At 31.3% G+C, this 14809-nt stretch overlaps 1 protein-coding gene across 2 annotated transcripts in view; it reads left to right on the top strand.

The window, feature by feature from the left end:
• ND-B17.2 (NADH dehydrogenase (ubiquinone) B17.2 subunit) overlaps window positions 1–14809 on the top strand; it is a 397876-nt gene that overhangs the window by 355971 nt on the left and 27096 nt on the right. The window contains exons 2-4 of one of the 2 annotated variants that reach the window (XM_080148415.1): window positions 4509–4563; window positions 9858–9924; window positions 10282–10358. In XM_080148415.1, coding sequence (XP_080004541.1) covers window positions 4514–4563; window positions 9858–9924; window positions 10282–10358 — 194 coding nt within the window. In that variant the 5' untranslated portion in view covers window positions 4509–4513. Of the gene's footprint in view, window positions 1–4507; window positions 4564–9857; window positions 9925–10281; window positions 10359–14809 lie in introns of both variants that reach the window. The other variant, XM_080148414.1, reaches the window with a different exon arrangement.

Genomic DNA, 14809 nt, shown 5'->3' with positions numbered 1-14809 from the left:
TTTTGCCGCGTAGCTCTGCGTAGGCCATGTCAAGAAAAAGAAAGATTTTATAATATTTTTTCAATCGATCTTCTTTCGCTCTTAATAATTTAATTCCTTAATATATTTATAAAGTTAAATTTTAGAATTTAAATATATACTAGTGGCTACGCCCCTAGAGGCCTACATAAGCACTTGAGGTGAAGGGGGGTTGACTTCACCCCCCCCCCCCTCCCACTTTCAATTTAGTTAAAATTAATGGTAGGTATAAAAAAATGTGAGGTTAATTTTTCCTCTCGGGGGCGAATTTTTTAGCTGGGTGGTGGTACTCCCCCTAAAAGTAGTAATAAACTTTCCCTGGATCTATGAGAAGCTACAATGTAAAGGAGAATCATGTCTGTTCGTTCAGCGGTTAGCAAGATCTCTTTCGACAAAAACTTATTGACATCTTTTTAAGTTTTTACATATATTATATATTCTTCTAAATTTATTTGTTGCATAAGTTATGATTGATAAAAGTGGTCATATTTTTTTGCTTTCCAATATCTAGAATCATTAACACAGTTAAGATGGAGAAAAAAGACAAAAGAATTGTTCAAGGAACATTAGAAAAAGACATCAAGAAATTCAAGATGAAAGGTATGTTGTTTTTTCATTCTTAATTAACGTTTACTTTCAGGAATGGCAAGGGTTTAAAAGTTTAATGGAAAGTTTAAAAGTACCTAATGTTTTTAAGAACTTCTTGTAAAACTTTAAGAACCAGAACGTGAAAGTTAAAGTCCAAGGTCCACCAGTTATAATATTTTGAGGAATAAAAGTTCAACTTATTTTATTGTGGATATCAAAATAAAACTTGCATATTCTGAACATGTCATAAGATTTTCTATACAATTGAATTAGCAATGTTAAGTTTTACTTGAAGTTTTAATGTTAATGGACATAATTGCCCTTGTTAAATATTATTTAAATAGGAGCGTAGATTCTCTCTAAGGCCCTGTGTATGTTAGAACGTAATATAAGGGATATGTTACTTTCTCGACATCTATATGAGAAAGACCAGAGTTGTGGATCCGCATTGATTGTATGCGGATCCGGATCCTCAAAATTTGGCGACTCCGGATCCTTGACAATAAAAATAAAATCACCAAATTTTTCAAAAAATATTTGTTCCTTAATTTCGAAGTCAAAAATACTTATAATTTTTAAGTCTGAACCTAAACCTTAAAGATTGGCTCTCATCACGAGAATGTCTTTGTAAGTGACTATTTTTTTTATATAAATTTAGGTAGATTTTTACATTATTTCCGCATTTTTTTTGTGTCCAAGGATCCGGATCCCTTAGCAAAGAGTATATCTTGTACAACTTACTTGGATCGTCGTCAATTTCGCGATTTTACTTAAAAGACACTAAGTAACTGACACACCACACTTCCACCATTCATATTTGATATTTTTGTGTTTTGCTACTAATGAAAATTGTCATTCTTGTATTTATTTTTAGGATGGAATGAAGTTGGGGCGAATATGTTATCCGTTTCATCTCAGGAATTTCAGAGTTAAATGTTCTATATAATATTAGTTACATTTTTATACGGACAGACATCCTGATACTTTTTTCGTCATTTAAAGTTGTAAAGAAAACAAGTTTTATAACAGTCAGACTATTCTTTATGTAAAAATTTGCAAATTATTCAATTGCCCCTCTAGCATCTGACCATAATTAGAGAAACGCCTCGCTTTATAGAAAAAAGATTATTTAACTCTGGAGAATTAATAATTAGATTATTTCACAAGAAAATCAAATATATTTTCGGAAACGTAGTCTACGATATCACGCTATGGTAGTAGTATTAGGAATCTAATTTATTTTTAATGAAATATTTTTATAACTAATCGCTGTTCAATATATAACCTAGGATGACCTGTCAGATTCAATAACCCGTCAAACCAACCCTATTTTGGACATTACTTTTTCCCGAAAGCTATGAAATTCAACTATTTATAGCTAAAATAAACATATATATTATACATATATGACCGGATTGTTTCTTTACTGTGTTCTTATTCGTCCAATTAACTGAGTGGGGATCTAGGTCTACTATATTTATTCTTTGATGCAATAAGTACGGTTAAAATAGTAAATAGAATTTTGTTACATTTTTCTGGTGATACTTTCTCCCTTATTATATACCAATGCCCAAATTTAATTCTTCTACCATAAATAGCTGCCGAGAAAAATAGTTATATTTTTTATTTGTTGATGTTTCAAGCAGGGTGTCGGAGCCGTATAATTTTGATGCGGCTCCGGCTCCTACCTTAAAATTAATATATATTTTTTTTTCATTATTGAATTTGATAAAATAAAATAAATAATATAAAATATTTTGCTTTTATTTGATTAAAGCTATATAAAAGTAGAAGGATGTGTGTCTATTTGTTAAGTAACAATAGTTTTTCAGTTTATTATATGGAAATAAACCGTTGCCAAATTATAATATTATTTTAAAAAATCATTTTTAGCTAATTCGGAGCCGGAGCCGTTTTTAACAAAAAATACGGCTCCGGCTCCGACTCCACCTAAAATGTTGCTGCTCCCGGCTCCGGCTCCGAAACACTGGTTTTAAGGTACTTGTTGATAAATTTCAATAAATGACAACTTTTACGATCCAAATGATTTCTGTTAATTAATTAGATATTTACCCAGGATTTTTGCAAATACTGATGTATACTAAAAATATTCAATTTATCTTCAGGGAAAAAGATAGATATAAAAATAAACATAAAATGCACACTTGTAGTTTAAAGAGTACTTTCAATTTAAATAATTTTCTTAAGATTTAGGTATTTCATTAAAGTCTTCTTTTTTATTCTCAAAGGAAAACTTTGTAATTTTTCCTAAGTTTCTTAAAACAATAGAACTAACTATTTGTTAAGAAATATACTTTTTTACAATCTTTAAAGCCGATTTATTTAAAACTTTTCTTTTAACACCAAAAAAATTATTCAAACTATTATTTTTCATAATTTAGTGAAGAAATATGGTCCATATCTTACGTTGTGTTTATTTTGATAAGTTATATTTCAAGCTATAACATTACCTTTATTCGTCTAGGCAAAGTTATTTTGTTTATTTTTTAAATGAAGCTTATTACGGTAGGTCCGTTCATAACGCTGAGCTATGTTGTTTTTTAGGCATGTTATAATTGTCCTATCGATTTCAAACTTAACATGATGAAAAGTTAGATATTTTGTCGTTTATTATGTGAAAGATTTCTAATCGTCATTAACCAGCATTATTATGATAGTGAATGTTCGTTTGTCCATTTGATTGGATGAGCTTCACTTCTATTGATATTATCATTCTTGTTTTAACATCAAAGCTTGCATCTCAAGATTATTCCATTCAAAACAATATAACTTTAGGACGAGATAAAGAGAAGCAGTTGGTAATAAAATTGACGGATTTTTGTATTGAACACAGCATAGATCCCCAGGAAAACAAACATAACATAAACCAAAACAAATAGGTATGTACATAAGTAACGAAGCAAAAACATGCAAAAAATTTTTTTGATGAAAGCAGGGATCTTAAGGGATAAGACAATCGACAAAATTTATATACGTCCCTAATGATAATAAAAAAGAGATAACCCTTAATAACTACAATGGTTGGCTGAAAAGTTTTGACACTTCTAGTTTAAAACTAACTATCAAAGTTCTTCAGTTAAAGTAAAAGATGTTGAACCAGTAAACATAATAACGTTATTATAAAACTTTGAGTATTGCTTGCAGAAGAAATAGTTCCAGTCGTTTTTGAGATTTTACCGGTTACAAATAATTCAGTTGTTCTACCCTCTCTCCGTTTATTCAAAAAGAAAATATAAAGGTATATTCTAAGTAATTACCTAACATTTAAAAAAAGATAATTAAACATTTTTTAATAATTTGAAAAACAAGTTTGTTATGTTTGTTTAAATTATACCTAGAGTTTGGATGGATGTGAAATGATGACACAAAATCATTATAATGAATGTAAACACTTAATATTGGAGTTTATTAAAAATGTGATATAAAATGCTTTAAAACGTCATAAATTATGTACTTTTAAATACCCTGGATGACAATGAGAAAGAGATAAAATTAACTTGGAGATGTACCTTATTTTCCCCCAAAGTATCATGTTTCCTAATATTCTTGTAACTTATGCTAAAGATGATTTATTTAAAATGAACTTGTACCATCACAAATTAGATTTTTTTCGACCTAACTCCAAATATTCTATTTAAACATATATAGGAACACACAAAGTACCAAAGTCGTTAGACACACTTCATGGAACTATCCCTTTGAATAATTAACGGATTCGGATGCGGATTGCCATCTCTGAAAAGATATACCTAATGTGATAACTAAAAGAACAGCCAAGGAGACTGATGTAATATTTTAAACCTCTGAATGTTCTATTTTGACCTACACCCACCCACCCCCCCCTAAAAAATAAAATTTTTGATTAACTTATGTATTTCAGAACAAAATGTCTCTTGGAAGTTTCACTGGGCTGTCAAAGCTATCCAAGCTTGCTAGGTAGGATATATTTTTATGTTATAAGTTGTACAGCTACTCTATAATTTAAATTTATTGAATCTGTATGTATGTCTGTACTGCTAAGTGCGGTGGAAATATGATTTTCTCGGCTCCTCTACAATATAAAGGTTTTGGTCAAGCTTCAGTATTTTTATGTTTTGTAAATGTTTAGTGTTTAAGAGTTAGATGCAACCGAACAACTTTAGGTACCTAGATGTAAAATGTTTTTGAAATGAGTATCAAGCTCAGATACCAAATATTTTATGATTAACAGACCCGCATTTTTACTGATAAAAGTATTAAGTATTTAGTTTTTGTTTACATGAAAAATATCTCCCTTTATCAGGTGTGTATACCTATTCTGCACAAGATTTTTTTTCCCCTGCTGCAAATTTTTTTTTCTCCTTTAGGTAGGGGATAAAATGGAAAAATATTTTCAGAACTCTTTATTTTATTCATATTATCCCCCCTATCACATATTCTTTTAGTTTTTTTTCACCAAAGAGGGGAGAAAAATGGGGAAAAAAATGCTCTCACTTTTCTTAATTTTTACATTTTTTCCCCCAACCACATATTCCCCCCCCCCTCCCCCCCCCCCTTAGCCGGGTCAAATTTGCAGAATTTACACCCCTGCCCTTTATTCTAATATGATTAAAGTATTTTTTCTGATTAAATGCAAAGTTTTCAAAGATTTTAAGTTGAGTACATAAAAAACTATTTAATTTTTAACTAATCAAGAGAATTACATCCAAAACAAAGTTAAAATAGATCAGATTCTTTAAAAGATACTACAGCGAATCTCTTCTAGACTTATATAATGATCTTAAAAGAGTAGCAAATATAAGAATGTTAAATTAAGGTAAATCTTGCTAATGATGTGTATCATTTTGCATCCAAATGAACTACAGACATCTAACTGAACCATCTTAGATTGCATCTTTGTCTGGAAGTCCTAACTGTGCAAAGATCTCCTATTATCTAACCCTTTTTGTTGTGCGTCTAAAATGGCATATTCAAAAGAAACCATTTTTTATATCCTTTCCTATGACTCGTTGTAGGGCCAATATTAGAACCCATTACTCACCTGACGCACGCGACAATAAGCGACACATTTGTTATTGTCCATTAGTTTGAGCCTCGCATTTATTGATGTTAGTAGGTATCATCCATGTTAAATATCTTAATTATCATAATTATAACTATTCATGTGTATTGTCAATATATTTAATAATGAATTCAATTAAGGTTGGATAATCATTAGATATCTTTTAGATAACTTAAAATCGAAAACAGAAAAAGCTTTTTTTTTTGAATAAAAGATATTATATGAAATACATCCAAACTGTTATTAAGTACGTTTAGAAATATCGGGCTAATATTATCCCGAAAAATTTTAAAATTGGACCATAAACACCTAAGATATGAGGAAATATTTTAAAAATCTGCAAAAAGCTACTTGACCTCTCAGCTACAGACACAAAAATCCTTTAGAATGATGGAAAATTTGATTTTATCTTGGAATAAAATGATTTTTCTGCATAATATACACCCCTGGGTTAATTAACAACATTAGAATTCTAAATATTATAATGACTGTCACAATATAATTTTTTTTTGATATATGAGCTTCGCTTTGTCCATCCTTACCTTTCTATTACATAATGTAATAAAAAAAAAACATAATCGTTTTGGAAAATGATTGAAAAAAATATCAAAGGAAAAAAATTGCTTTGAGTCTCAAATTTTAATATAGGTATTTGAATTGTAATAACTCATTGAAAAAGTAAATTATTGAAATATTTGAATATAATCTATTGTACCGCTTTCCTTTCATATTTTATTCAGCCAATTTTATTGTGTAAACAATTTATTTTTTTTCTTCTGACAAGAAGTAGTATGTCCAAGATTGCCTGTATTTTTAAAAGCGAAGCTTTTCTATAATTAGGGTCGGTCCGTCCGTACGTCCGTAACGGATAGCTTATTTCGTTAATTTAGGCATGTTAGAATTGTCCTATCGATTTCAAATTTTGTATGGTGATTCCTTTAATAGTTAGGTACGATTTAGAAAGCGTAGCAACTCTATAATCATCACCAAAATGTCCGTACGTCCATTTTAAACATGTTGATTTTTTTACTTTTTTAACAACAAATTTTTATGTGATCTAATCATCCGATTTATCTGATTTTTGGTATATTGATTCCTGGGACAACAAAGTATAATGTAATAAGCGAAGCAACTCTATAATCAAGTCCTAAAAATGTAAGTATGTCCATAAACATTATCCTAAATCAAGAAGTTTTACAACAAATTTACTTACAATTTTACTTTGACTCTTATACATTTATATATGATTATTCAGTTCTGACACTATACAAGAGGGGGGGGAAGTTTTGACACATTTGCGTAAACAGGGAGTATAGGCTTTATCTTTGGACTGAGAGGATAGGTTATTAGGGATAAAATCATTCTTATATGATGAATTTTCCCAAGTTTTAAGATTTTTTGGATAGGCCTCCAGGTTCCGGAGCTCCAGGCCTCCAGGTCCTCTCTGTACAGGTAAAAATAAAAAAAATAATTTTTTTTGAAGAGTTAGAAGTCAACCTATGAAACAAAATATGCATATTTTTGAATGTTATTCACATATTAGAAGAAAAAAACGCATATTTTGTTTCATAAGTTGACTTCTAACTCTTCAAAAAAAAAAATTTTCTTTTCATTTTTACCTGTACAGAGAGGACCTGGAGGCCTGGAGCTCCGGAACCTGGAGGCCTATCCAAAAAATCTTAAAACTTGGGAAAATTCATCATATAAGAATGATTTTATCCCTAATAACCTATACTCTCAGTCCAAAGATAAAGCCTATACTCCCTGTTTACGCAAATGTGTCAAAACTTCCCCCCCCCCTTGTTAATGTCCGTTTGTCCTACCGTTTCAGTGCTTCGCTTTTATGGATGTTGTCATCCTTGTTCAATACACACACACACATATTTTAATTTTTACCCCCCACCTTAGCAGGGGATCCCATGCAGAATATAAACTCCTGAAAAAGGAGGATGTGAATAAGGATTGTCTGGGCAGGGGGGGGGGGGTTACTCGAGAACCCTCTGACCAAAATTAAGCTAACTTTGGATTTAAGCTGCTATAGGGCTAAAGTAACTTTTAATATTATCGTTGACCGCCGCTCCCGCCGTTTTCCGCCGCGAGTCAAAGATTTTGTGTCAATATCTTTAAAAGCACATGATAAGCACTGAAATTAAGATATACCTTAAACGAGGGTTGCTGATAAGGGGGAAATTTTTTGAAAAAAATAACATGGTCTAAAATGATTCCAAATTGCCTAATTCGGCGAGAAATGCAATACAAATTATTTTTGGCGGCGGCGGAAAACGGCGGGAGCAGCGGTCACCGATAATTTTATAAGTTACTTTGGCCCTATAGCAGCTTAAATCCTAAGTTAGCTCAATTTTGGTCAAAGGGTTCTCTAGTAACCCCCCCCCCCCCCTCTTGCACATCCTCCTTGTTCCTTGCTAATAATTCTGGACTTATCCAAACAGGTTGATCAAATTAAATTAATGTACCTTTTATTGATTGTATGCAACGAAGGGTGGGTTGTCCGGCGGGGTGAAAACAAATCATATGCGCATTAATGATAAACAACCCACCATTATACACTGAGTGATTATCTATCAAAATGTCGCGGACAAGCCAATTTTATAAACCTGCTGAGTAGCATTTCTTCTTAAAATTGAGTCTGCAATTCACACGAAATCATTTGGAATAAGAGTTCATCAATAATGAAAATTTAAAAGGACTCTGACTTTAAACATATTTGAAGAATAGAATAAAATTTGCTGAGTACATAAAAATATGGGGGAAATGTCCATATGTAGAACATCAAAAACAAACTTACAATATTGTAGATAACCTGCGAATGTGGCGTATCAAGTAATGCATCCGCTCGTTATCAGGAAGGTGATAGTTTCAAATCTTGGCCTGACACGGCGTCATAACTAAAAACGGTAAAAATGCCTCCTAATAATGCTGTGTCAGGTGTGTAACATAAATAGTTGAAGTAGGAATAATGCCTTGGCCCAAAACAGATGCAACTCTAAATAAATAAAATCCTATAGTAATCTGATCATTTACTAAATTGCTCAAACCATAATCGATGGTTTGACTAGGTACAAAGCCTTCAAATTAGAAAAATGTACCATTATTTCAAATGTGTTTTGAAGTATGCACTCTTCTATTGCATGGAAATTATTAACGATCATATAGCAATGTTTTTATTGTGAAGTAGTTTCGTTACTTAAAAAGAAGAACTCCTGTCCCATTCAATGCCTAGTTTGTTTTACTGAAGTATAATCAGTGTCCTAGGACAACAAAAGTAGGAAAATAGGAAAAACCGATAAATACAAGATAATGTCAAAAATTCAAAGATTGCCTTTTTTTGTTTTAAAGGCTTAAAATAATTTGAAGTTATTTCTTTCCATTTAGCCTTAAAATCTTGTTCATAGGTAGCTTCATATGAATGTTCAGTTTTCTAGAATGTAACCAAGTGTCCTGTGTATCCTGGTATCGATAACTCCATTATTATCAACCTTTCATTAAATTAACTTAAGTGGGCAGACCATCGGGGTCAGTAAATAATCCTGTAGTTATTTTTTATTTTCTTATCCGCGGATAACTGTATACCTATTTAGTTGAAATGTTTTTAACCAAAACGAGATGGACTGGATTGCTTTAAAACTGTGGTATATCCACTCTAATAGTATAATTCTTACAGTTAGACACTGACGTTTGAGTTTAAAAAAGCATTTATATTCAGGGATCTAAAGGGATATGACAATAGCCGATAAATTGATGTATATCCCCAATCATGATAAACAAATTTACTCCTTCTGTAGATTACAATTATTGTTTGAAACATTTGAACATTGTACTTGATGAAGCTACCAATTAAAATTCAATAAAAGTCCCTAAAGTTGTTAAGCTAATGAATACGGAAACATATTGATATTATAAAACTTTGGGGACAAGTATAATAAACTAAAACAGCCGAATGTCCCCTCTCTCTGATTTCAAGTTCACTTTTAACTCAAAAGTACTACTCATTATACATTTTAATAATAACTAGCAAATTTATAAATTGTTTATTGCTTATACTCACCAAAGAAAAATCTAGGTAATTTAAAATCAAACTTGTAGGTATTTTTATTTTTTTTGGGGGGGGGGAGGGGTAGGGTGAATTTGATAAATAAAAAAAGTTTATTGGTAATTCATTATTTTTCAGGATGATCAAGGACCACGGTGGTCTGAAGGCAACTCTTTACCATTACTATCTTACTGATGACTTGAAGGTAAGACAAGAAGCTTCCTTAAAAAACTTAATTGACAAGCATTTAGGACAGCACAAGCTTTGATTGCTTGATAATTTTGTAGTAGTCCTGAGATAATTGAGGTTTGTGATAGTACGTAGGCAGAACCCTATATGTTTTTTAATGGGGAAGAGGGGATGGGTGAAATTCGCGCAGTTTTACCAAACACCTCAAATTTGAATTATAATTTACACCCTCTTATTTCAACAATCACGTAATTAACTGGGGTTTTTTGGCGTTCTCTTTATCTCAATTTCTTCATGTTTGTCCTAATGGTACTTTGCTGTGCTGCTTTGTTTAGTAGATATAATTCAAATTGAATAATTCTTCATATATTAGACAGGAAAGCTGATTGGAGAGGATGAATTTGGAAACAAGTATTTTGAAAATAATGAATACTTCTATGGTAGAAACAGGTCAGTTCTTACCTCTCATAGGGACTGGACAAAGTCTTGGACTTAGGGCACTAAAACCATTGCATTTTTTCTTATTTTGGCTGACTTTAAACATTTTGGACACTAATGCCATTAAAAATTTACACACTTAGCAGACGAAACTTACTGAACTACTTGCAGAAAGTTAATTTCAATCTGAAGAGAAACAAACTTATTTTGGTAGGTTCCAAAAAGATTATTTTTTAGCTCTACTTAAAAATGAAAATTACAGGGATCTTGATAATAAAAGATATAAAAAGTAGAGTAGCTTCATCCTAATGATAATTTCAAGTTTTTATTACCTTCTTATCATTAGTTTGCATATAAGCACAACTTTCAAAAATTAGATTAACTTCTTATTAATGTTTTTGGCATTAACTTATGATTTAAATGCCTAGGTATGTTTTTATGTATCAAATATAAATTAGAACAAATTATAATAATGGGGCTCGGCAGACTTGCGTTAGCCGCTACTAAGCCTCAAATTTGAATCCTTTTGAATTCTTCAACAACTGAAAAAGAAAGATTGCCATATTTGGGTCAGGTTTATACTTAAAGCTGCTCTTCAAAATAGTAAATGGTTACTGTTCAAAATCTTCTTCAATTACTTTTCCATCTATAATGCTATAGCCAAGATTTAGAAGATTTTTGCCTCGCTAATTATGAATTTAATCATCCTTAGGTTTTTTGTACTTAACACAATATTCTATAACTTTTCATTATTTAATACATCATCCTTCTAAAATATAATCTTTTTGTTTATGTACTATGTTAAAAGCACCATTTTGTGCTTTTTTTTGCATGACTCTAGCATATCAAGGGTTGAAGAGATTGAAAACAAGCTAAAAATTAAAGATTATTTAAACGTGTGGGATGGGTGGATAACATTTTTCATTAGTAAAATTGTTGTAGCAAATTAAACATGTGAATTAAAAGTGACCGGTGTACAAATTAATCTTAAGATGTTTGATTCAAAGCAATAATTGAGGAATTAGACATAGAAATAAATCTTTCACAAATTCTTATATACGCTATTCTGCCTTTAGTAGTCATTGCTGTATAAAAGTTATCTTTACTTTCCATGGAAGCTTAATTAGGACAGTACGACTAAAATCCCCGAAAATATTGAATACTTTTCTTAGTCCTGTATAATTCTATTAGCGGCTTCGTCCCAAGAGGTTTGATCAAACCAATTTTTCGTAATTTAGTTTTCAAAAAATAAATCTTAAAAAAAATTTCTTTTGGGGGGGGGGAAATTTCTTTTTTTAGGGGGGGGGGGTAGTCGACCCCACTATTTTAATTTTAGTTTTAGTTTTAAAAAGAAAAGAATTTTTTTTTTTTTGGGGGGGGGGGGTATTTTTAATTTTTTGGGGGGGATCAGTAATATTTGACATAATATCATTTAACATAAATTCATTTCACATAAAACAGTTGGCATAAAATCACTTCACATAAAGGTACATTTGACATAAAAACATTTGCCATAAAGGTACATTTGCCATAAAGGTACATTTGCCATAAAGGTACACTTCACATAAAAACGTTTCACATAAAGATACATTTGACATAAAGGTACATTTAACATAAAAGTACATTTAACTTAAAAGTACATTTGACATAAAGGTACATTTGACATAAAGGTACACTTGACATAAAGGTACATTTGACATAAAGGTACACTTGGCATAAAATGTTTCACATAAAGATACATTTCAAAGTGTACCCGAGGTAGTCATTTTTTTCCCCGAGCATGGCAACCGGTGAACAGAATCTCAGTTCTGCACCACAAGCCTTGCACGACTGAAGTTCCCATGTCTATACAGTCATATTTATATGAAAATATTTTTAGAAGATTTTTGAATTTTTTTTGAAGATTTTCCCCAAGGTAATTTTGCTTTCTTTTAATAATATATAAAAAAATTTCTAAAATCTTCAAAAAAAAATTAAAAATCTTCTAAAAATATTTTCATATAAATATGACTGTATAGACATGGGAACTTCAGTAGTGCGAGGCTTGTGGTGCAGAACTGAGATTCTGTTCACCGGTTGCCATGCTCGGGGAAAAAATGACTACCTCGAGGATAAAAATGATATCGGGGAAAAAAATGACTACCTCAGGGAGAAAAAAAGAATATTTACATCCACTATTTAAGGGGTTGTTTATATGGGAATGTACCTTTATGTCAAGTGTACTTTTATGTGAGATGTACCTTTATGTCAAATGTACCTTTATGTCAAGTGTACCTTTATGTCAAATGTACCTTTATGTCAAATGTACATTTATGTCAAATGTACCTTTATGTCAAGTATACCTTTATATGAAATGTATCTTTATGCCAAATGTACCTTTATGCCAAATGAGTTTATGTGAAACGTTTTTATGTCAAATGTACCTTTATGTGAAATGAGTTTATGTCAAATGATAGGTACTTTATGTGAAATGTTTTATGTGAAATGAATTTATGTGAAATGATATTATGTCAAATATTACTGATCCCTTCGCTACAAACAAACAACCAGACAGACATCGTTCTACCTTGTATTATAGATTATGTTCGTCTTACATATCATAACAGAGGATCAATATATGATATTGTATGTACGGAACTTTGAGACTAAGCGTTGTTCTTTTCCAAATGCACAGCCTCACTGTTTCCCTAAAGTGTCTAGTCAATCACAGAACCCCCTTCCCCCCGCCCTTATTTCGAAATTAATTAATAATTAAAAAGTATAGGTAGTTTTTGTGTGTTTGTTTTTTTACTAGTGGTCAGGTAAGGTCAGGTTATAAAAGGTACATGATTGCCTCGCAGGGTTACAGGCCCCCGCAGTAAAAAAGTAAAAAAAAACTTACCCTCCCTTATTTTCAAAAAAAAAAGAGAGAGAGTGAAGGTTGTGCTCGCAAGATATTTTGAGGGAAATGACCCACTGGGCTGTTGTTATACTCTTTCGTAACCATACTTTTGCAGTGATAATGGCATTCGTGGATTTTGGTTTGTAATCTAAAAATTATTTTTATATTAGATCAACTCATTATCAATGCAAGCTGAATTAGTTTCTTTTGTCTATGTCTTCCTTGTTGTTGCTGCGCTTTTTTTGGACTTTTTTTCGATATTGAGTTTGGGGTGCAAAATATTTTAAGAGCTGTAGAAAAACTATCTCCATTCTTGCGTGTTTCTATATGTTGGATAATATTATATAAAGCTGATTTTAGACTGATAAACTAAAGCTATGTATATAATAAATTCTTTTTAGCCTACAATAAACTTTTATAACGGGATATAAAGATAATTTAAATTCAATACTCTATTATATTATTAGAAGCGAAGCTACTCTTTGTCCGTCCGTCCGTCATCAATTGGAGAATTGTAATTTTCTTGGTTGCTAATATATGAATATACCCTGTTTACAAAGAGCTTCCAGTTTAAACGGTGTCTTTCGGTCCGTCATCCATGCAACCAAAAGAAAAATATTTATGATTTTTAATGTTTCGAGATTTTTTGTCATTCTTCTATTCTTTTCTCCTCACCACTCTTTCATTTTGTTCCTTTCGTTTTTACTGAAAATATTAACTTTGTCCATTTGGCAATCCTTAACTTGTTTGTGCTTTTATTAGGGTTGGCAAACCATCTATTTTTAAAAACCGGATTCGGATTCTTACAAGAATTCTTATTTTTTTCCGGATTCTAGCATTTTTTTAAAAGGCTTTTGTTTGAAGAAAAAAAAAGGGATGAAATTTTACCGGTTACTGGGCTGAATCTAAAGATGCGTTTTTTCATATTTTCACAGTAGCTTTTCTCCACAGTGGCCAAAATGACTGTTAAAAATTAAAAAATATATTCGGCCAAAAAAAACTCAAGACGCTAATTTTAGCCTAACAATTAAGAATCTGAAACAAAATCAATAAAATAAAAGCTAGGGTTGGCAATTCGAATCCTGGATCCGCCCAATTTTTGGCCAATTTTGGAATCCAGAATCCGAATCTGGAGTCCATTTTTAATAGGGTGAGGCGGGGCATTACCGGTAATTTTTTCGGTTTTTTGAAAAAAAAAATGGGGTAAATATTAATATTTTTAAATGGGACCAAGACCATTAGAAAGCTTACGGAAAGGACTATCAGGTCCTAATAGGACGTTATCCTAGGACTTTTAGAAGTTTGTCATAACTGGACTCAAAGAAATTACCGATAAATGCCCCATGGTGGGGCATTGTGGGTAACGTCTTTTCAACCTAAAAAAAATCGATGAAAAACGGCCAAACGGCCAGTCAAACATAAATAATCATAATTAGTATAGGTTATAGGGATTATCCACAAAAATTTTCATAAAGATCGGACTATTCCTTCTATGTCAAAAATCATTTTTTTTATAAGACGAGAAATTTCGATTTTTTTTTTCACAAAAATTTTCTTTCAAAATAAAATTTGAATTTTTTTA

This window comes from Acartia tonsa, chromosome 14, assembly GCF_053477335.1.
Source record: "Acartia tonsa isolate MP-2025a chromosome 14, ASM5347733v1, whole genome shotgun sequence".
NCBI lineage: Eukaryota > Metazoa > Arthropoda > Copepoda > Calanoida > Acartiidae > Acartia > Acartia tonsa.
Note: the sequence above shows the minus strand (reverse complement) of the source record. Positions and strands in the feature narration are given on the sequence as shown.